Source organism: Strix aluco, chromosome 4 (assembly GCF_031877795.1).
Source record: "Strix aluco isolate bStrAlu1 chromosome 4, bStrAlu1.hap1, whole genome shotgun sequence".
NCBI classification, from domain to species: domain Eukaryota; kingdom Metazoa; phylum Chordata; class Aves; order Strigiformes; family Strigidae; genus Strix; species Strix aluco.
Window position 1 is genome coordinate 25,719,733 of NC_133934.1, and position 23,163 is coordinate 25,742,895.

General features: G+C 36.7%; 1 protein-coding gene across 10 annotated transcripts in view; it reads left to right on the plus strand.

Annotated features, from left to right (window-relative positions):
• TBC1D1 (TBC1 domain family member 1) overlaps positions 1-23,163 on the plus strand; it is a 114,118-nt gene that overhangs the window by 53,819 nt on the left and 37,136 nt on the right. For 7 of the 10 annotated variants that reach the window (XM_074822321.1, XM_074822316.1, XM_074822315.1 and 4 more), the window contains 11 exons: positions 2,511-2,600; positions 6,418-6,522; positions 7,141-7,273; positions 8,274-8,365; positions 10,000-10,110; positions 12,659-12,787; positions 14,889-14,975; positions 16,690-16,979; positions 18,710-18,838; positions 21,204-21,320; positions 22,474-22,613. In XM_074822321.1, the coding sequence (XP_074678422.1) occupies positions 2,511-2,600; positions 6,418-6,522; positions 7,141-7,273; positions 8,274-8,365; positions 10,000-10,110; positions 12,659-12,787; positions 14,889-14,975; positions 16,690-16,979; positions 18,710-18,838; positions 21,204-21,320; positions 22,474-22,613 (1,423 nt within the window). The remainder of the gene's footprint in view (positions 1-2,510; positions 2,601-6,417; positions 6,523-7,140; positions 7,274-8,273; positions 8,366-9,999; positions 10,111-12,658; positions 12,788-14,888; positions 14,976-16,689; positions 16,980-18,709; positions 18,839-21,203; positions 21,321-22,473; positions 22,614-23,163) is intronic. The other 3 variants (XM_074822322.1, XM_074822323.1, XM_074822324.1) reach the window with 3 other exon arrangements.

Below are 23,163 nucleotides of genomic sequence, written 5' to 3' on the forward strand. Positions count from 1 at the left end.
AAGTATTTTTCAAGATCTGAGAAACATGTAAGGAATGTGTTATTTGTTCCTTTTACAGCCCTCATGATAGATAAGTTATGTAACATATTTTATATATCTTCTATATAACATATTTTATATATCTTATGAACATAATGCAAGCCTGGAGCTGATACTGCGATGGCTGGCTATCATAAGGTCATCTTGCATCTGTCTGCTGTTGTTGGGGCTCAGAGTTTTTAGGGACAGTAACAGTGGAGTGGATGCAGTTATAGAAGTTTTTTTGGAGAAGGGGAAACAGAAGTGCTGCTTTAAGAAGAATTGCCAAAGTGTTATGTTTGTAAAAAGTGGCACACAAAGAGGAGTGTTTTTAAATCAGGTAAAGGTAACTTCTGTTTAGTCATGGCGGGCTGGCATCAGAGAGAAAAGTAAAAGAATGTGGAGAGAAATTTTGTGCTCCACAAAAAACTATTCCATGTTTACCTTCTTCCCCTGAGCACATATTTCACACAAAATATAGATGCCCTCTATAATAATGCCTAATTTTTAAACAAACACTGACTTCGTTATTAATTCATGGCATGAATTTTAGATATAGGGAGAATTATAGATGGACTGCTTAGGTCCAGATTCTCTTATTTCAGTGAGGGCATTTTAATATTAAATAGGCGCAACAGTTCTCAAAGACACATGCAGCTTCAGCCTGAATATAACATCGGTGCTGACAGGGTCATTTCCAAATCGTGGGTCTCTGCTGAGCTGGCTTTCTATCTTTGGTTGCTTTTTGCCTGGGAAAATATTGTTTAGTATGCCTAGTTGTATTCTTTTGCCATTCAGCCAATCTAAATTTATCTGAATATAAGGAATTGAACTAGCTGTGGTTTGTGCCTCTGGTATCCACAAGCTAGCAGCTCGTGGCAGAGTTGTTTGTTCGTTAGCTGTCCCCTGTGTTCCGCAAGTTCTGAGTAACAGTATGTATGCAGCGTGCACAGGTCTTCACCTTTGCTCATCAATTTCTGTGTGGCTACAAGTAAAATGCTTAAAAGTAACTTTATATCCAGAGGGAAAAATTGGTTTGTATTTTCTCAGTTAAAGCTCTTACTTGGATTTTCCTCAGGACTGCAGCAGAGGTTGGTTGGTGTATGAGGTATCTCCTCACCTGGTTCAGACAGTCCTGATTTTGATATCTCTTTTTGAAGAACTGCTCTCCTAGCCAATTTCTTAGGATTTGGGGGGGGGTGTTATTATTTTTAGGCTTTTCTCCTGGCTGTATTTTGGGGGGGCAGGGAGGGGAGGAGGGGGTGTATGTTTTCTTCCCCCCTCATTCAGTTGGCTTCAAATGATTCCTGCTACCCTGGGATCAAGTGTGAAAGGAGTATGTGGGGCTGACCTAAGAAGGAGCCTCTTGCTGCAGGGAGGGGAAGGCAGCAGCCAGCAGGAGGAGGCTGCTGAGCAGATGCTGGAAGAAATAACACCATGAACATGTGTGAGGTCAGCCCCGGGTACAAGACAAGGAAACCAACAGGGAGTTGGGGAAAATCATTGTAACTGGTTGAAGTGAAAGAAGAGGTAGAAGGTGAATGCATAGGACCATTTTTAGGTACACAGAGATGGAACATCTCACTTCCATTCACACACAGGATTCCCCCCTTCCCTCTTCCTTAAGAAATTACAGGTATATTGGTGCTGCTGATGTTTTTATGTGCATCTTTTGGGATTTGGTAGTGGTTGAAGCTTCATTGGGTTTGTGTAAGTCATGCTCTCATGAATGGATCCAGATTCCACCCATCTTCCCTAAAATCTGATATGAGACTTGCACATCAGAAAGTCTGCTAAGGACTAGAAACTTACAAGGAATTTAAATTTTATCTGTTAAAATGTTACAAAGATGTTGCCAGAAGCTGAAAAATTGAAAACAATAGTTTCACCTTAGAAATGTCCTTTGCCCATTAAAAGTTAACATCAGCTTTTGGGTCACTGCTGTATAAATCGTCTACAGATTAAATTAATTTAGAAAATACACTCCAGTAAACTCATCTGTATAGTTTGAGCTAAAACCTTTAAATTAAATGCTGTGTGTGTCTTAAATAAACTCCTGAAAATAATTAGGTGGAATACAGGTGGAGCCACACAATTGGATTTAAATTTTACGACAATTTGATTAAGTAGTTTTTGGGAATGTGGTATGTGCTAAGACTGCAGAAAATGAGAAGAGGGAGTGTGAGTATATTTTCTCAGTGCAAAGTAAGCTACTTGTAGTATAATATTACTCTCATCTAATTAAACACTATTCTCAGTCTCTTGTCTCAAATGTGAAACTAAATTTCAGTTCAGTAATGTGCAGAGCTCTGAATGCCAAATCAATGTTGTTTCGGTATTCTCTCTTTCTCTGGTAATAATACACTAATTGGTCTAAATATACAGGTAGAAAAAAAAATCGATATTTATGTCCAGGAAACATTTTTATAGTGAGACAAAAGGAAGTGTAATATTACTTGTTATCATCTTGCTGTTTATTTTGCTCTTTTTAGATTGGCCAGTCTGAAGTTTACCTTATCAGTCCTGACACAAAAAAAGTAGCAATTGAAAAAAGCTTTAAAGAAATATCCTTTTGTTCTCAGGTAAGATTGCAGTGTATTCTTTCTCTCTTTTTTTGTTTAAATATTCTCCACTTGTGAATGCTCATGTATTCCTCTCTCCTAGTATTTCAAATGGATTCTCACCCAGCAGTTTCAGTAATTGCTATTGACAAGTTGCTAGTTAATCAGTAATTTTTCTTTTCTCATGCTTTGCATTGTAATTTCTGAGATAAAGACTCACTTCTGTGTGTGGTGGATGAATAATATGAGCTCGAAGGAACACCCTGGTCAGCTCTGGTTTGAGATTCCAGCAGACGTGATTCACAGTTGTGCAAATCTGGGATTCTCTGAGCCATATTTTTCAAGAAGTGATAATGAAAGGAGAAAAACAATATGTAGGAGTTATCTGAAAAATACTTCAAAAATACATTTTTTTCAAGAGTGTAAGTTGCATGTGTGTAAAAGAAGACAACCCTCTACCATGCAGAGGTAATGTGGGTGATGCACTGAGGACAAGCATGTTTCAGAGCCTCCTCATTCACTATTAGTCCCTGTTCCTTATGCCACAGAGTTTGCTTCCCTGTCCTGCCTCATTTTCGTGACTCTGACTGATTATGTGAGGGAGCAATTTATCTAATGACTTATTTCAAGCGGTGATGTTTTGAAAGGGATGCAACTTACACATGTAAAGATGCAGTAATGGCATTGTGTAGGTTACACAGGCATGTGATTCACACTCAGCTACTGCAGTGGCTCAGCGGTGTGAGTGCAGAATAGCCACCATCACATCAAGGACATGGGACAGCTTGGGCAATTGCAGCACTCCCGTACGGTCAGCTGCACTAACTGCTGGTGGGTCCTGTGTACAGGAGCAGAGGACCCTCCTTTGAGAATTGCTCAAATATCAACCTGCAGACTGAAATGACTGTTCATAAAGACATTTCATAGACCAGATACTTTGTTTTAACTAACCAGTGTCATGATGCAGGGATTTGTCTTTCACTAGCCATTTTCTGTCCAGCAGGGCATTATTTGTATTTAGTTAGTCTGTATATCAGATTTGATTCAGTTTAAGTGAATGGAGAAATTGAATTTAATTCATTAAACTAGGATAGAGTCCTTAGAGAGCATTTAATTCCTTTAAAACCTGTTAGAGATCATTTTAGTTTAAACCTCTGAGAAATTAACCTGAACTATGATTATATAAATAAACTTACATTTATTGAGGAATGGGTGTTCCCACTAATTTAACTAAAAATTCACCTTGAATTAAACCAATGCAGTGCTTGTTTGTACTGCAGGGCTTGGATGGGAATAAGACCTAGTATACCAGGATGTGAACTTTGCCACTCTTTCTTGCCCTAGGAACTATTTTACACTTGGCTTACTTGTACAGTGCAGGTCTATTCAGTGCATCACGGGTTCTCGTCTTAATGATGCTGGGGCAAAACCTTTTTTCTTTTTGCAGTGGGTAATATATCCATTTTTAAATGTAAGGAATATGATTTGCTGTTATTTGCTTCTAGCTTTTTTGGATTGGGTTGGTTTGTTGTAGGTTTTTTCATAAATGACTTTGGTTTTTAATTTCATGAGGATAGCTTTCATCACTAAACATAGAGGTACCTATTCTGAAAATTTCAGAGTTAACTAAGTAGTTTGCATGCTGTCAGATCAAAAGCTTTGAAGAGAACTCCTTGATCACAGAAAAATCTTTATCCTCATGTTCCCTTAGGGCGTCTCCTTAGGCAGGAGCTAGATAGGTAAACTTTGTGACTTGCCCTGAAGGTCAGCGGACAATTGTGCTCCTCGGGGCAGTAAGAGTGAGATTCTCATTGAATTCTTCTCTCCTGTTTGAAGAATGTGCTGCCGGGCAGATGTTATGTCAGTTGGGCAAATGTTGGTATTGGGGTACAGAGGGCTTTTCCCCCAAGTATGCATATTTCACAAGACTTGACAGAACGATCTTACGGACTCACCTTGATCATACAAGAACTTTTAATAATCTTTTATTGAAGGCACTGGAGCTAAATTATAAGGGAGAACAGAATCAGTACTTAATTTCCAGAATGCCCAATCTGTCAGTGAGGTATTGAATGGCAGAAAGAAGTATGTGGTCCTGGGACAGTATCTGAATTAGCTAATCTGAAACAGCTAAGAGCATTTGCCAGCTCCTGGTACATTGCGGTTTTGTGGGCAGGGCCATGATCCCAGCTGGGCTTCCTCCACCATAGTAGTTGGGTGTTCAGGAGAAGAAATGGGCTTTCAGAAAAAGAAACGTGAACTGGGAGGTTAGAGAGGGGTCTCAGCGTGTTCTGTACACGTGTCTGATGTGGATGATGGAGTGAGGGAGTCTGTGGGTTTCATCAGCCTTTTCTTGCTTTACCATATAGCTGCCTACTGAAATGCTTAGCCTGGACATCCAATGGAGCTAGAGTTGAAGAAGCTGTAGGCTTTACATCATTTGAATGTCCTCATCTTTTTGTTCTTATGGCGTATTAGTGCCTGATGTTTGTGTAATAAACCCTTTGTTATCTATATGTAATTGTCACACTCACACAAACCAGATATCTCCATATACGTTAAATCATTTTCCTTCATTCAGCTGGCATGCTCTGAAGGTTTATTGTTAGTATCTCAAACAATAAGACAACATTGTTTGGATTGCTTAAAGGTACCTGATGCTATAGTGTGTTCTTTTTTGTGATACCTGGCCATTCTGTTTTATAGAAGTATTCACTTTTTATGCTTTCTAAATGCTTTTTTGTTGTTATTTTCTTCATGATGAAATCACAGAGAATATTCAGTGATTCTTGCTGTGTTAACGAGGAAAAGCAAAAAAAACGACAAAAAAGTCCTGCTCATCATCTTCAGATTGTTTAAATTTCACTGAAATTTCTGATTTACTGTGGTTTATCATTATGATTTTTGATACAACAGTTTATTGCCTCTCTTTACCTGATTTTCATATTGTTGTGCCATGACAGCTAGAAGGTAGTAAGATGGTGCTGAGTGTAATTGAATTTCTGTAAACAGGCTCTACCACTGTGCATGTAATTCATCATCATAAGGTTTGTTTTGTTTTGTTTTTTAACCAAGAATGGTGCACTGAGGAGACGTGCTCTGGGATCACCTAACTCTACTCATCTGAAAGTCTTTTCATAAAAGAAAAAAAATTCCCAGCAATTAAAAAACTTTCTTTGCATCTTACTAGGGTCTACTCTTTATCTACTGTTGCAAGTAGATTGTGCCTGAATTTGCATGCCTTTTAGGATAAATGAATGAGGAGTGATCTTAAAGTTACATATTTAACTATTCTCATTTTTTACCTAGCCAAGCTTTTCTTTGGATTAACTTTTTTTTTTTTTCATCTATTTTTCACTATTGCTTTGATTTGCTCTTACAAATTTAAAGCAGTTGTTGACCACTTAAGCAGTAAGGGAAGAAAAACAGAGCAGACTTTTGTCCCCTGCTATTTCCAATATTGAGTAAAATACATCTTGAATAGTATTTATTCATCCCTGTAATTTTTTTCCAGTGGAGATAGATATATATATATTATTATATATTATATAAAAACATTATATATTATATAATGTTTTTATATAGCCATTTAAAAGAACAAACCAACAACAAAATGAACAAACAACCTCTGTCTAAAGTGAAATTTAAGATTCATGAAGTAATATGTTCTATAACAGAATAGATTTTTAATGGCCAGATGACTTCAGTGTAGCTGTAACAGATATGTGACCGATTTGTAATGCTGTTGGGCGTTTCATGCTTTTGTTACTGGAAAAAATACAGGTGCAGAACAATGAAAGTAAATATGACTGCTTCATTACTGTTGTTTTTATGCTAGGGAATTAGACATGTGGATCACTTCGGGTTCATCTGCAGAGAGTCTTCAGAAAATGGAGGCTTCCACTTTGTTTGCTATGTGTTTCAGTGTACAGATGAAGCACTGGTAAGTGAAAGAGAAGAGCCTAATAGAATATTAGGCCCTAAAAGTCTTCTGTTGCTCCATGCTCTGTGTTTTGTTGAATGTCTTTGAATCTTGCTCCACTCAGAAATTTATTTTAAAAATGTAACTAATATAGCAGACTGCAAATGGAACTTTTAATTTTTTTCGAAGGCAGAAGTCAAAATCCCCTTTAAAATACAATAAAACTTCCTTTCATTGCACAAACTAAGTTGGACTATTTGCCTCTTTTTGAAAGAGGGTTTTTTCATAATGTACCTGTTCAGAAAATCAGGACTACACTACTGTGCTCTAGGTCAGGCCAGTGCGTCACAACTGCAGTAAGCTTTTTTATCACAGAGAAGAAAAGGTTTCTAGATAGAGGTAGTATCTTTTATTAGACCACAATAATAAAATTGGGTGGCCTGGAAGAGATATGACTTCACAATGAGTTTTGTCTTGCTTGTTTGTATGCAGAAACGCCACAGAAACAACTTTTCTTTTTAATCATAAGCACGTTCCCAAACAAGTGGCAGTATCATTCTAAAAGACTGTTTGTGTTAAGGAAAACAGAAGCTCAGTGGAGAAATGAAATTCTGTTCTTTTACACTCTATTCTTTCCAGGTTGATGAAATCATGATGACATTGAAACAGGCTTTCACTGTAGCTGCTGTGCAACAAACTTCCAAGGCACAGCTCCAGCTCTGTGAAGGATGTCCTATGCAAAGCTTGCATAAACTTTGTGAAAAGATAGAAGGTGAGGTTTGAAGAACTTTCTGGTCGAATATTTTTTTCTAAGAATTTTATTGGGGGCAATCTTATATGTGAAACTCTAAGAGAATGAATGGTTAAAAAGAGCTTGGGACTTGGGATGGAGGGTTGAAAAGCAGTCTTTTTATTTAGAGGACTGCAATGTCAAGTTATCTGTAAGGTAGTAAGAATTTTCTAACAGCAGTTAAGCTCCTTTCTTGTATTTTAGTTGAATTTTTGAAAACTAATTAAGAATCTAAATATTACTGAATTGCAGCTAGCTTGGCTCTGTTAGCTGTATAAACACAGATTTTCTTAAAGGCAAATGATTCTTAATGCCTTTGATCATGTCATCTGGTTAATCGTATCATCTACTTCTGAAGGAGAAATGCCATAATCGGAAATTGAAGTACAAAATACTGCTGATGATTTGCTGTTTTTCCACAGAAAATAGAGGAAAGGAATTTAATCCAGGATGAGAGAAAAAAAAAATAATCTGAATGAGAGGGTAGTCTGCTTTAGACTGTCAGTAAGTGTTTTCAGCAAAAGGCAAAGCAAGAATTTCACTAACATGCAATAAATTTACTCTTTTTCAGAAGAGGCCAAGGCATAGAAATTGGAGAAAATCAGTGGAAATTAGATTTATACCACAAGCAAAATGCAAGCAGTACTGCATAAACCACCAAAAAAGCAGTCTGCTAAAATGCAGTAGATTGTGGTTCTATTTTATCTTGTGTGATAATGGAATCTTCAGCTAAGAGTATAATCCTGGTCTGTGCTCAGTAAATCTCCTCGTTGCAGAGTTCATGTCCCTCATTTTAAAGACATGAATTCAGTAGTAGCTTTAAATTAACTTGGAATTCTTTCTAATGCTCTGTTATGAAATCAGTGCAATGGGTCAGCTCAAATAACTGACGCTCTTTGGCTTAAATTGTGCATATTTATGGGATTGATTAAATCTGACAAATTTGACCCCATGATTTGTTCTTTTTTGTTCCTCTTTGTAGGGTTACACCCTTCTAAGACTAAACTAGAACTACAAAAACATCTAACAACACTAAATAATCAGGAGCAAGCCTCTGTTTTTGAAGAGGTTAAGGTAAGCACTTTGTTTCCTACAAGATTTTGAAGTAATTGATATTTTTTGCTAACGTCGGTGTGAAGCACCAGATTTATTTTCATTTTTTTGTGAATTATTCCTTATCTTTATTTATAAGACTATTAATCACCTTGTGCTTTAATTTCAATATAATTATTTTTCTAGAGCTGTTAAAAACTTATCTTTTGATGAAAATGGCTTATTTTACTCATTTTTTTCCCTAATACTACTTGTTTTCCGTGAAAATGTTGACTTCTCACTGATAAAACTGAACACATTTTTTTGTGAGTGAAGGCAGTAACTTGTACTGTGAGAACATTCAACTGTTACTTTGACCAAAACAAATTACTGTAACATTCCTAGATCAGAAAATTTCCTGCCTAAAATTTATCCTAGATCTTAATATTTGTTAAACTAACTAAAAAAAATTAACTTTCTATCTTCTGAATGAAATCCATTTTAGCACAGAGGAAAGCATAGCTGGATTTAAGATGGATGATGAACATTGTAGGAAACGCCATTGGGCTTGGCCCACTATTGAAGATTAGGAAATTTCAGACTTTTTAAAAAATAACATTTCCTTCCTCTCTTGAGTCATTTCAGTCTCTTTGTGTGTTTCCATGTGGCAGTTTATCATCCATACCAAATTTGGAAGTTACTCTGTGGGAGCGTTTCCATGAGCTAAGTAATTTCTTAATATACAGTAGCTAGCTGGCACTGTTGCCTTTTAGTATTCTGCACTCATTCTAATGGTCTAAAGCTTCTAGTAGCCACAGGAAACTGTTAATTGCTTCTGGTGAGAGTCTGCAAACAATTAACTTGGTAAAGCCAACAGTAAATTAAGTCTCTCCTGCCTATCTTTTTCAGCTGATTTTTTGAGTTGAACTGCCTGAAATTTTAGTTGTCACATTCTTACAGCTCCATATGTTGTAACCATGATTTGCATTTTAAGATAACTATCTTTCTAAGGATATTTTTATTAATCTGATGTGCTACCCTGGCACTAGCTAATTCATACTGTCTCCTCTGCATTATATCAATAGGCTTAAAAGAGCATATGCTTTTCAAAAGTTAGGTTTCTGGGATTCAATTCTATAATAAATTGTTTTAAAAACATCTCTTAAAATAATTCAGATCGAAATAGAATGCAGCAGAGACAAATATGTTCACCTTGTGCACTAATTTTTAAAATACCTATGTCATTTCCTGAAAATTAAACATCCAGTGAGAAGGAATTATAAGAGAAGGATTGTGCATCATAACTGCAAGACAGTATTTCATGTGTGCTACAAACTCAGAACTACAGTGGTTTGGCTTTCTTTACATCAAAAGCAAATTGGCAAAAATATTTTTTCAAGTCTTTGTTTGCTTGTGGCAATTTGATACCTTTACAGCTGTCCTTTATCTTTCATGTGAATTCTGTCATGTATGAAGTGAGGTCAGTTGTTTCTCTGGCTGTGTTGCTGCTTTGCCTGGGACACTGGTGTCCTCTGGTGGACTGGAGTAGTAACATTAACCAAGTTAAACTTGTTCTTACGCTAACAACGTATTGACAGTGACAAAATGAAGAGTAAGTATTTGCTAACTGTTATATAAATGTATAATTACTGTGCTTGTGGTGTTTTCAATTAAAGAAATTAAGACCAAGGAATGATCAAAAAGAGAATGAGTTGGTTATCTCTGTTTTGAGAAACATGTATGAAGAAAAACAGAAGGACCATGTTCATGTTGGAGAAGCAAAACAAGTAAGTAATCATTCAGTTTTAGTTCGTGTAAGGAGGAGCCAGGAAGAAATCTTGCATTCTATTTTTATATCTTTCTGAAGGCAAATTTCCATCAGTGGCATTTTGGAACTTCAAACTGTAGGCAGTGGTGAACACTGGTTTTGCTTATGATTCACAGGCTCTTGTCATGCGCCAGAACAGGCATATCTCAGATTTTTGAGGTACCTGGTACAGTCTGATTTCAGACCTAGGAGACAAAGATGCAAACAAGGTAGACCACTAATTTGGTTGTTTCTTTCTTCTCACTGCAATAAAAATTCAATGTATGTGAGAGAATATATAATGAAGTTGTAATTGCTCTCAGCTAATCTGTGATATTTGCCATCCCGCTGTCTGTGTGATTCAGTGTCCTGACAACACATTGGATTTGATCCTTGATAAAGACTGTTACATTTACTCTACAGCTGGAAGTTATTTCTTGTGTGCACATTTGAAGTGGCCTCAAGGAGGAGTAGCTGAGGAGGATTGCTGCAGAAACAGCAGTACAGACTGTCATCCATTTCCAAAGAGCTGAGCTACCTTTCATTCTGTATCAGGTTGCATCTGTGCTGTTTAACTGGCTATATATACAGCACAGTTATGATTTTACAAAAGGAATTAATGATTTTGGATGCCTTGGCTTGTGACTAACTAACTTGAGGCACCTCAAGGAGGTCTGTATTTAAGAGGGTCAGCACCCATTCTCTGGAAACTTTCAGTTCCAATTATTTGACTCTCTTAAAAATCTTGGCTGTACCACCACTGCTGGCCAGTAATTCCATTGTGATATAAACTAGCAAATGAATATATGGAGAGTAATTAGACCTCTGAAGAAATTGGCGAAATAGCAGCAAGTCGTCTTTTACTATTTGTTCACTTTGTTAATCTCTTCTGCTTTTATGGCTTACTGGCTAATCATTGACCTCCCTGAGAAAGCAGGAAAAAAGCTTTGCATATTTTGTTCTCTGATTTCTTGTCTTGGGCATCTCACCAGAAATATGTTTTTAAGAAAAAAACACCGTAGTTAAGGCATGACAGAAAGAAACATTGCCTGAGGTCCTCTATCATCATACCTGAAATATTTGTATTGGGTCTAGTGTCAGCTGATTACCAAGTAGTTGTCAGTCACGAACGGCTTAGAAATAGGGATATACAAAGATAATATCTTAATACGTCTTCAGTGTGATTTGAAAATTCCTAAGGCCTGCTGCAGTCTGTTTGCTCAGTTCCTGGAACCAAAATTGGTTAATCTGACACTTGCAAAGATGCCAATGCTTTAAGAACAGAGTTGACTTGCCCTAAGTCCATCGTTTGTCTTAGCATAACATTTTATATTTACTCTGATAATTTATCTCCAGGGCTGTGTAATAGCAGATACCTTTGAACGTGTACCCTGGCAGTGTTATTTGTCTCAACAATCATTAACCCATGACATCCTGATTTCCCTGTTCCCTTATTTTCTGCTTAGGTATTCACATTCATGTTTTTTATTGCTTTTTTTTTTTTTTTTTTTGGTATTTAAATCAGAGGAGGAAAAACCTGAAATGTGATACTAGTACATGGATCTTATTTAACAAAAATTACCTTCAAAATAAGTGTCTTTTCATAACAATGTAACAGGCAGCATCTGACTTGCCCTTTGAGGTTAAGACGAGTGAAGGTAAAAAGACAATACAGAAGCCTGTAACTTTGTCATACTGGAAATAGGATGCTTTAAAATTATATCTAGGCAGGACTATTTGGTGATGGTGATGATGTGCTATTCAGCTGCCGATGTACTAATAGTTACATAGATCAAGCATTCAGGTCTCTGAAATTAGGGCCAGGTAGAGGGGGCTACACTGCCTGGAAGCCTCAAGATGAACCCTCAAAAATAACATTGAAAACTGTGCTCTGGTTTCTACTGCAGTGTTAGGTATGGATGGTAATATTTGCATCGTAATGTTACTTTTGTATTCTCTACACTAGTCTTCGCAAGCACTAAAATGGAATTAAATATTTATTTAAAAAGCAAAACTCTCAATAGACTGTTAGCTTTAAGGTAGAAGTGTTTCTACTGGTGAAACACTAGAGTTAGATTGTTATACATCTTCCTGGCCCTTAGAAAGCTGCATTTTAATATAATGGAGACACTGGAGAGTTCTTGTTAATTATGAGCTTCATCAATTTTAATTAATTTCTTAGTTGAAGGAAAGTAAATCCATCAGAAATCTCTAACCTGTTACAGTTAAACATTTAGAATTTGTACAATTGTACTTTGGCATTAAAGAAAAATTGTCAACACAGCCATAAATCCCTGTCAAAATGGCAATTCTTCTGAAGCATGCTACTACACTCAACACATTTGCTTTAAGGTCTTATGTTAGGAGAGTTTGTTAAACTTCAATATAAGTATCAGCAGAGAAAAGGCATGAAAAGCCAAGGACACTGGGAGAAAGTATTGATTCAGGTTACAGAAGTCTTCAGACTGTTTACTGAGATTCTGCTCTGCTGTTGAGTATTTCACATTTATGTATTTAAACACTTGCAGACTTCACAACCCTCTACTGAGAATGCTGTAAATGAGGTGTCCAGCAGTGCTCCAAGATTCAGATTAGATATGTTAAAGAACAAAGCAAAAAGATCTCTGACAGAATCATTTGAAAGTATTTTATCACGTGTAAGTATCTTCATGTTTATTGCCTCTGAAGGTAATTTCATTGTTTTATTTATTTGGATGACAGAAAAGTAATATTTATTATCCTTCCAGGTGGTAGCCAAGTGGTTATTAAAGGTACAATGACAAAAATATTTGAGTGTACATGTTAGAAGACAAAACAAAGCAGGGCTTTGGTACAGAGCATACCAAGTCCTGGAAGAAGCGAACTATTTTCTAGATAAGAAATAGTATATATAGGCATCTCAAAAAAGTAATACGACATCGAGCATAAGAACTTATGAAAAGCAACCATTGTTTTACTTCTCTTTCAGATTTAGAAAATTTAAAAATTAATTATAATTGTTCAATTCTCTTTATGTAGAAGGAAATGAGTAGGGAACTGATTAAGCATACCTAATGAGATAGTATTTATTAGTAACACAGAACTGATGAATAATGGGCCATCTGAACTTTCAAATGCTAGAGATTATTAGAAGGCAAGGAGTATAAAGAACTTCAGAAGGGACTAAGAATATGAAGGCATTTATGCAATATCACATGAGGTAAAATTCTTTGCAAACAGTGTCTGGCAATACCTATTGGTGGGAAAAACTTGATCTCCTAAGTGATAGGAAAATGTTTATCATGAACAGATGGCTGAAAATATCTGCTGAAAGTATACTGCTGTGGTTAAGATGACAAATCAGATATCAAGTTTAAGAACTACTTAAACCTATAGAGTCTTCTTTCAAATATTCTTTGATTTGCACCTCATGGAAAAAGTCTGAGGAGAATAATAGGAGACTTGGAAAGACTTTGCTTGACAAAGGATTAAAAACATCAGGCATTCTCCCTTTAAAAAAAAAAAAAAAAAAAAAAAGAGTTGTGATAATGTCAAATAACAAATATTAAGGAACAAAAATTGGGCATCCTCATTTCTCATCAGCAAACAGTTAAATTGAAGCAAGGTCTAGTACAGTTTATTGGCTCGTAGAAGTGCAACTTGTAGTGACAGAACTAAGGCTTTAAAAGCTTATTTTGGACATTGTATCTAACCTGTTCCCATGAAACAAATGGTGGCAAATCATGTTCACCTTGTTATAATTATGTGTAGAGAGAAGATTTTTAGTTGAGTATCTCCCCTCATTACTTCCCAGCCAGCATTTCGAGAGTTCACCCCCATAAAATCCTGCTATGGGTGTGTTCCGGATGTGAAACATAATGTTAGTGTTGTTACACTAACTATAGTAGTTACTGTTCTAATTTTTGGCAGTTTGTCCTGAGTGGCCTAAGCTGTCTTCAGGCAAGCACAGCTGTATATTGGTTACATTTTCACTGTCATGGCTGTTTTGATGGAAATTCTTGATTTTGATCAGATCTGAGACAAAACATTTTGTCTGAGCTTCCAGGAGAGAATAGTCACTATTGTGAATAACAATAACATTTTATAGTTTACCTGGAATAACAGTTCAAAGAGAACGTAGGCCTTAACTTCAGAACTTAAAAAAATAATAACATTTAAGCTTAGGAAGATACAAGTTCCATAGCTGTGTTAGGACATAAGAATCCATCAGTAGGTTTCTTGATATTTCTCGTAGTTACATAAAAACATTAGTAGAACAAATTATAGAAAAGTACTGTTGAACAGATGATATAAAATAATTATGCTTTCTGATTTGTAGGCATTGAAATGATAATACCAGAAATTACATTTTGCTGTGTATTAAATTTATATGGTTTTAAGTCCTTTGTAATAGATAACCTTTTCATTTCTTTGTATCTTGTTAAGAAGTACCTAGTGTAAAAATTTCCTGTTTGGAATACAGAAGGTACTTTAACAGTAGTTATAATACATGTGTGCAACATGTGATTATGTACATATCATGGAAAGCACATAATTGCCCATAAGAATTCCTTAATTCCACAGGATCCTTTAAAATGTCAGTGACTGTCCTGAATTAAGCCTGTTTCTTACAGGGGCAAAGGCTATTCTTAGGCATTTCAGGAAATTAAATTTGATACTGTCTTTGAAAATTACAGATTCTGACTATGCTACACAAGTCTCTTTTTAGTAGGCCCCATATATCATGATCTTAACTGCTGGTGTGCTTTATCTCTACAGGGCAGTAAAGCCAGAGGTCCACTGGACAGTTGTGGTACTGTGGATTTAGACAACTCCATGTCCAGTACCTTAAGCAGCACAAGTAAAGTAAGTAAAGCCTGGTGTGAATGTACATATTTAGAAATCTCAGATAATATTCCTTGAAACAACTAGTCAGATGTGAAATGCAGTTACCAACTGCTCATAGAACTGTTCTGTTCTAACATCTTGTATTTTGTTTTGATTATTTTTTGGGTTAACTGGTTGTGTGTGAAAAGAAATAAACCCCAGAACAGTCAAACGGTATGATAAAAACAGTATGACAGAGTAAGGAGGGTAGGTATGACCTTTTTTTCCTATCTGCAAGACTCCTGCTGCCACTTGCTGATAGTCCATAGGGTGTGTCTTTTTTTTCCTGTGTCAAGTCCCTCTGAGGGTGACAGGGCTGCATTCATTGCAGGTAGCCTCTTGGATCAGTCTTTCTTCCCCCCCCGCCCCCCCAACCCCCACTTGAAGCAATATTTAAGTTTTTTAGAATTTTCAAGTGGGTTACCCAAATCATTTTTCATGTATATAACATGTTAGAATGTGTGTGAGTCCTCTGAGGCACAACTTGAATGAAGTAATTTCCCAGTTTACTCTGGTAACAGAGATTCAAGCTAAGAAATAGCAGTCACATGTCAATACAATGGTAACATGTAAGATGCTGTTATCTGTAGAGTTTCACTGGAGATTTCTGTACTTTTTGACAAAGTAGAACTCATAGTGAATCTGTGGTTTTGTTCTCCAGAATTTTCAGGTTGCTTTCAGGCCTTTCATTCTGTTTTCCATGCTATAAAAAACAGCAGTGCAATTAGATCTGCATTTGAATTAGAAATGCCTTGTACTGTATATAAACATATATTTTGTATGTATGTATCTTATTGTGTTGGTCTATATATGTGAAATAAAACATTATATAACATCATCTGAATCTTGCAACAATGTGCAGCAAAACAAACACAATAATTACCACGCTGCTGATCCTAATCTGGTTGGTTTCAGCCCTGAAAGTACATACTGTGAATGCAGGATTGCATTCATAAAAACTATCAAACTAAACCAGGAAGTGGAGTAGTTTCTCCCTTTGCGTGCTTAGAAAGCTTTTAGTCTGAATAAAACAGTATAAACAAACAGCATAGAAGAAGCTAGTCTTCTTCCCTGGAGGCAGCCCTAGCACTCTGCAGACTTGGATACAGCTATTGAGTCTCCTCTAGTGCCTAGTCACCTACAGACTCCTGACTTCAGGTGATAAAATGTCTGCTCTTTCTGCTTATGTTTTTGAAAGAATGGCCAGCTGCAGGAAACACGAGGTGGGGAATGAAGAAAAATGTATGGTTTTGGACTGAAACAGGTATCTAGTCATAGGATTAAAGTCCTTTTTGTGAATCTTCAGATAGACAAGAGGAGTATTCTATTGTTAGGTGGGGTGTTAATTATACAGTACTCTGAAATGCCACCCTTTTCACTGCTGTCACTGTTACCTGAAACTGACCCATCTGTTCTGACCCTGTTTCTCCTGAGTTGTATTCAACATACTGTAAAATACCGTTACTCTGAAAATTACTTTTTCTCTATAAAATGGAGACTGATTTGTTGACCTAAGTGATTAATAAAACATCAAAGATACTTTGAGCTATCATGATAAAAATGTGCAAGTTTGAAGCAGGTCTCTGTGGATGAGATATGTGAATATGAGGTATGTGGATAATGACATGGAACTGCAACCTCAGAGACTGATTCTCAACCCATGTATTGATAACCTTATTTTTTGCACTGCTAGGAACCACCACTGTGTGAAAAAGAGAAAGACAGACTTCCTACACTTCCTACAGAAAATGTTGTCAAGACCAGTGGATCAGTGGGTGATCTCTCCAGTGACGCAGATGATTCTCCTGTTGAGCAGTCTGTAATGTTACCTCAGCAAAGTTTTCGGAGGCGAGCAAACACACTGAGTCATTTGCCAACAGAAAGCCAGGAATCTCTGGTACCTGTTGAAACATCACCGTCTGTTCCCCAGAGGAAACTTATGAGGTATCACTCAGTGAGCACAGAGACTCCTCACAAAAGAAAGTAAGACTTATTAAAAGCAGGCTATGATTTTGTTTGTTGAGGGCACATTTGGGGATGATAATTGCGTACCAGGTATGTCCTCTTAATGGATAAGAAATGTATCCCAGCAGTGTGTCACTCTTTGGAGGTTTGTAGGTATTCTGTTTAAAAACACTTTTAGCCCTGTGTGCTCCACAGGGGAAAGAAAGAAAACAGGAGATGCATGTTTTCTAGCACAACATAGGATTGCTCCTAAGGGGTTTGATTATATTTTTGCAAGCAATATTCATTAATTTTTGTTGGTTTGATCTGTGAGCAGTATAAATAAATGCTACTTCTTATTGTCTATTTATAGAGAAAAATCCAGTAGCATTTGTGATGCTGAGATGATTACTAGTTGGTGAATTCAAGTCTCACTTTAAAATAACACACAAAACTGACATAAATTCCCTGATTGTTGATAGAGGTGAGGCTACTGTGTAGCTTTTCAATAAGCCTATGTGGATTTTACTCACAAAAACAAGCTACTTCTTACCTTCATGCTAATTTTCTTCAAGCTGTCCTCCTCCAAAAGCCCGCCTCTACATCTCTAAAGTCTCCACTTTATGGCAATTTTCTTCCCTCCCTCTATCTGGCTTTTTCCAATTATTACTATGGAAACATTTCTGTCTGTAGGCTTTTGTTTTGCTGCCAAAACGTCTTGTTTACACAAGTCAGTAGGAAATCTGTATGTATTTCAGCTCATTTTTCCCCGCAGGAGGTAGGGCAGTAAACGAACATGCCTGAAATAGGTGATGATGGTAAAAAAAAAAAGAATTCTAGTATTTGAAAGGAAACATAACCTGGATTGCCTTTTTGTCCCTTCTTTGAACCTTTTTAATTTTAAAATACTGGAATGTTTTTGTAGTACAGTTTAAGACTTGTGGTGTTGGTCTGTTATCTTCATGAGAGTTGCCTTGATTCTTGCAGCTGCTTGTTCAATCAGTTCTTATCTTACTATAGTAATGCAGCTAGAAATTAAGTATATTTTTCATTTCCTTGGTTATTTCTATCTGGGTTTGCTCATGTAATTTTTTGTAAGACCTGAGTGTGCCTGCTCCCTCACATAAGTCAAAACAAAAAGAAATCACTGTTGCTTCCCTTTCATAGCAAATGTACAGAACCAGGGGAAATGGAAAACTTAGAAGAAAAGTATATTTAAAGTTCTCAAAAATCACTGGAATGATAGACTTTTCCAAAGTCTTGTACATTTTATGAGTGTTTTTGAACAGCTTACCTCAACTCATAAATTGTTCCCAAAGTATAAATAAATTCAGTTCTTCATGTAGCATTTCACTTCTCATCCATTAGAACTCTTGATCATATGCCTGACTTTGTCATAGAAACCAAGGGGAAGCACATATGAGGGAGAAGAAGGGGGTGTGTCAGTAACAGGTTTTTTTGAGTTTAAATTTAGTCATAGGTAGAAATGCCTTGCTGAAGCCTGTAAGTGTGTATTTGGGACTTTGCTGATTGGGTTAAAATGTTCAGCCTCTTACAGTTACTGCATTAACTGTGAAAAACATAGGAAACGACTCATTTGTATATGCCAGGTCCCTTTCAAAGATTAGAGAAGGGATTTCACTTTTTTTTTTTTCCCCCTCCCTCCTTTTCTCTCTTACTGTGTTTTGTTCTTTGTGCTACCTCAACTCCATCGCTCTGGTTGGAATCCCACTATACGGTTTGAATGCATCTGTTGGCGAATCTAAAAGTTCTTCTGGTCAACTTGCACATTCTCCTACTCTAGCTCGTCTTAATCCTTCGGCCTCTTCACCCAACTTTTTTAAATATCTAAGGCATAATTCAAGTGGAGAACAAAGTGGGCTTTTTGCACAAAAGAGGTGAGCTAGCACCTGTACATAGTTTGGGGTAGGGTTTGTTTTACCATGTCATAGATATGAAGCTCTATAGTGTAAATAATTAAAATAATTTAATATAGACCAAAGGTGGTAGATTTTTATGGGAGAGGGAACTCTTGAACTGCTCCGCTATTGAATGTAGAGCTGCTACTTACATAATTTTTTGTTTTAATAAATAAAATTTTCAGACACATGGACACTTGACTTTATTTAGAGCCAGTTGCTCCAGAGCAACTTGTTGTTATGCAGCAGACAACAGCACTGCTTAACTTGTGTGAGGAATAAGTTGCCAAGAACCTGTGATCCAGCTTACTCTGCCCCTACTGAATCATTCAGTTCTGTTCTGCTTTGTTCATGGTAACACATAAACATATTAATATTATTTTGTGCTTAATGTTAAAGGCAAACTGACTAAGTTAACTAAATCAGGCAAGAAATAGTAGGACTGTGGAGAGCCAATGCAAGAAACCCCACAAATGACCAAAAGCCACAAACAACAACAAAAAAAACCAACCGCCCCCTCCTCCCTCCGAAACCAAAACCCAAGAACGAACAAACAAACAAAAAACCCCAACCAGCTCATGTATTTGTCTTGGTTACTTTGAGCAACATCAAATGATACTTTGCCTCCTTTCTTAGAACAAAAATACATATAGAGAACATTGAGAAAAGGACGTTAACCCATTATTTCCTCGAGAACCCGAAACAAGTAGCTCCCTGAAAGTCTTAACCATGAAACCCCTTCTTAACCCCTTGAGATAAAACTGCTTATTGTAGCTTAAAAGGATAATGAGACCAAATGTCCTCAGAAGTGCTGTCAACAGTCACTGGCCATTGGCAAGCAATTTTTATTGCTGTTGCTGTTTATTGTTTGGTTTTGTCCTCTTGGGTGAAGGTTTCCTGTTTCCCCAAGGGGCTGATTCTTCTAATCCTGAGAAAATACTAATTTGAGAACCTTGTTTCACCAGTTCCTTCAGTTGGGTTTGCTGAGTACTAATTAGCATCTCTCCTAATTTAGTTTCACCTCAGAAGTGTAATATAGCTCAGGGGAGGAAATGTGAGTCTACAGTGTCCTGTTTACTCTTCATTTTAATAAGAATTACATGAATCCTGAAGGTTAAATTCTCAAAAGTAGATTTTTCCAAGTAGATTTGGTAATGATTCTGCACACATGGTAGCAACTTCTTCCCTTTCCCTGTCATTTAAGGGTATACCATATTGAACTTCTAAGCAACAAGACTGAAAATAGAAATTGATAGGGATGTCAAATGGGTTAATGAGTTTAAATCAATAAAGTCAAACTGCCCAAGTTGATTGTGTTCTGTAAGTGAAATTACTGTTTAATTGTGATTTTAAGTGAAACCTGTTTGCAGGGCACACCATGTAACAGCCTTATTTTCTTCATGCTCAGTACCAGCTACTAAAGAACAGCTTCACTTCATACTAGTGATTATCTCAGAGTATCTCCTGCATCCCATTCACATCTTCAGGAGACAGTGCTAAATGCCAGCCAGATACATCATTATGGTTTATCAGAAGCAGTTCTTTCTTAAACTTAGTTTTTCAGGATTAAATTCTTCTACTCACGTGTTTTTGTGTACTCTTCTGAGAAGTCTGCTAGTATCATCAGCCAAGTAATTTTCTATGTTTTCATTCCATGCAGAAACTTTTCATTATCTGAGTTGTTCTCACTTCCTTCTGTTAACCTTCTGAGTATGTTGGGGGCTTGTTATTTTAAAAGGAAGAACAGAATTATGTTGGTCAGAGGATTGTTGATCAAATTTGATTAGTGCTTCTGTCTGTTGCATAAATAGAGCCACAATCCTAAATGATCAGTCAGAAGATTCAGCTTTTAACTTAAAAGTGCCAAGTTTGTCTGAATAAAACCCTTTTAATGCTTTACAAAATGTTTTTTGCCTATGTCTTCTTTTTAGTTTGCCAGCACAATGATTATCAGTGTCAGGTTTTCCTAACCTTTTCCCCCAAACTTAGTCAATCATTGAAACTGATATTTAAGTAAATGTACAATGATGAAGTTGGCATCAGTTCTTATTAGACTAAAGGAATTTACTTGAAACATGCACTAAAAATCTTGGGATATAGCAAAGAATAATAACTTCACTGGAAGTATGTTTATTTATATTGGAACATTTTAGTTTGCCCAAACAAATATGTATTTCAAAGTAGCACTTTATTAGCAGTTTCAGTTTTGACTTTGGTTTCCTTGATATTCAGGCCTTCATGATTTAGCTGCTTTTTGTTTGAAACTTAGCAGTATGTATTATTTTTATTCTGTGGATTTATACTTCTTTGTTCTAAACTATACTTTTCCCAACTGCACTCTCAGCATCTCCTACCGTACTGCCTTAAGGAAAAAGCTTCATTCTTCCTCTTCTGTGCCAAATTTCTTAAAATTTCTGGCTCCTGTAGATGAAAATAACACCTCTGACTTTAGGAGCACAAGGTAGGGTTCTCTCTTAAAGCCTGGAGGTAAAACTGTATTTTCAAAGGTTCCTTTGTCTGAAATATTTCAAATGCTTCTCACACTTGCAAAACCTGATTTGTGTAACAGTTCACTTGCATGTATTCTGCATGTGATTGCTGTCAAAAGGATGGAGCTATCCCAGACTCATCTCCCATTAAGATTGCAGAACTTACTTAGCCATTTTGATGGTGTGATGGTCATGCAACTTCCATCTATGTATTCCTGTGATTATTCCTGCCAAAGAACTGTATTAGCAGTTTTTAGTTAAGAGAGTGTACGTGGTTCATCCTAAGCAATGTCAGTGTCCTTAAATTGGAAGGAGAGGATGGCCTGTAAAATGCTCCTCCCAGTTGCTGCCAGAGCTCCAACAAAGACTCATGCAACCATTTAGCCTATGGCTGGAATAAAGCAATGAAGAGTTTAAAGATGTAATGGGTGAAAGTTATTAGTGGGATTTTTAATAGGAAAACAGCATTGCTGTTCACTATTTCATTTAATATTCTGAATTAAAATTTTGCATGTAGTTTTTGGATTACATCAAAAGAATAACATCCAAGGTTCCTGGACACTGTTCCCAAGTTTGTTGCCTATTTCAGATGGTGACTTGCAAATACAAAGGTTAAAAGTTTTGTTCCAAGTCTGTGTTGTGAAGGAATATATTACCCAGTTCACAGAAGGTTGGAAGTTTAGCTGGTGTTTATAAAGCTTATTGATGTGTGCTGATAAAAGGCATCAGCAGTTCTTTTGTGTGTCCTATGAATAATTGCTAGATTTTGTGGATGGCTTTTAAATAGCAGAATGGTAAAGATACATTATGGTGTGTGTGTCTTTAATGCATTGTGTTTAATACACTTCTGTAAAGAAACCTGAAAATTAATTAAAATGAGAAAGCAGATTGCACAGAGCTGCTAGCCCCTTTTGGTGAACCTAAGTGATGTTTGCAGCTTTGTATAAGCCTGCTGCCATAAAGCAAGCTTCACCTAACTAACACTAAGAGCTTGACCCAGCATGTGCACAGCACACTGCGCTCCTTAGTTCATGGTTTGTGTTACTGTATTCACTGAAGACTGCTGTTGTTACTAGCAGATTCAGGTAACCTACTCACAAGCCATTCTGTGTTCTGCTATTTTAGCGACTGCAAATCCAAACACAGCCAGCAGGCCACTGGTGCGGACAGCCCTGTAAGGACTCGACGGCATTCGTGGAGGCAACAGATATTCCTGCGAGTGGCAACCCCTCAGAAAGCATGTGATTCTCCTAGTCGATACGATGGTAAAGTCTGTGTTTATTTGCTCCCATGAACATTGTTAGTGGATGTATCTGTGAAGCAGTTTTGTCTACCGAGTAGACATATTTGCCCAGTGCTCTGTTTGTACTGTCTTTGCAATTTCCCACCTACTTTTTTGTTATGCCAAGCTCAGTTGTTTAGTTTTATTTTTCAGCTTTGTATGTAATGTAGTTTTGTTTGTGTGAAATTAAGTAACTAGAGAGGAAATTATTTTTATGTGTACTATTTTAATGAGTTCTGGGGAAAAAATGTATCAATTGCTCTGAAGAAAATGTGATGCTTCTGTTTCACCTTTCCATGCTGAAAAATAGAACTCTAGGCTAGAAAAATCCAGGCCTAGCAGAAGGAATTACACTTCTTCTGTAATGTCAGTTGAGTTCTGCAATGTATGCTTCATACCATACTAAATTTGACCTCACGTATGCTGCTCCAGTCTGTGACGTTTGCCCATTGAGACATAGTTATCCACTATTCACACATTTATTTTCTGATATTCTGTAGAGCTAAAGAACCACAGACTAGAAAAAAATTACT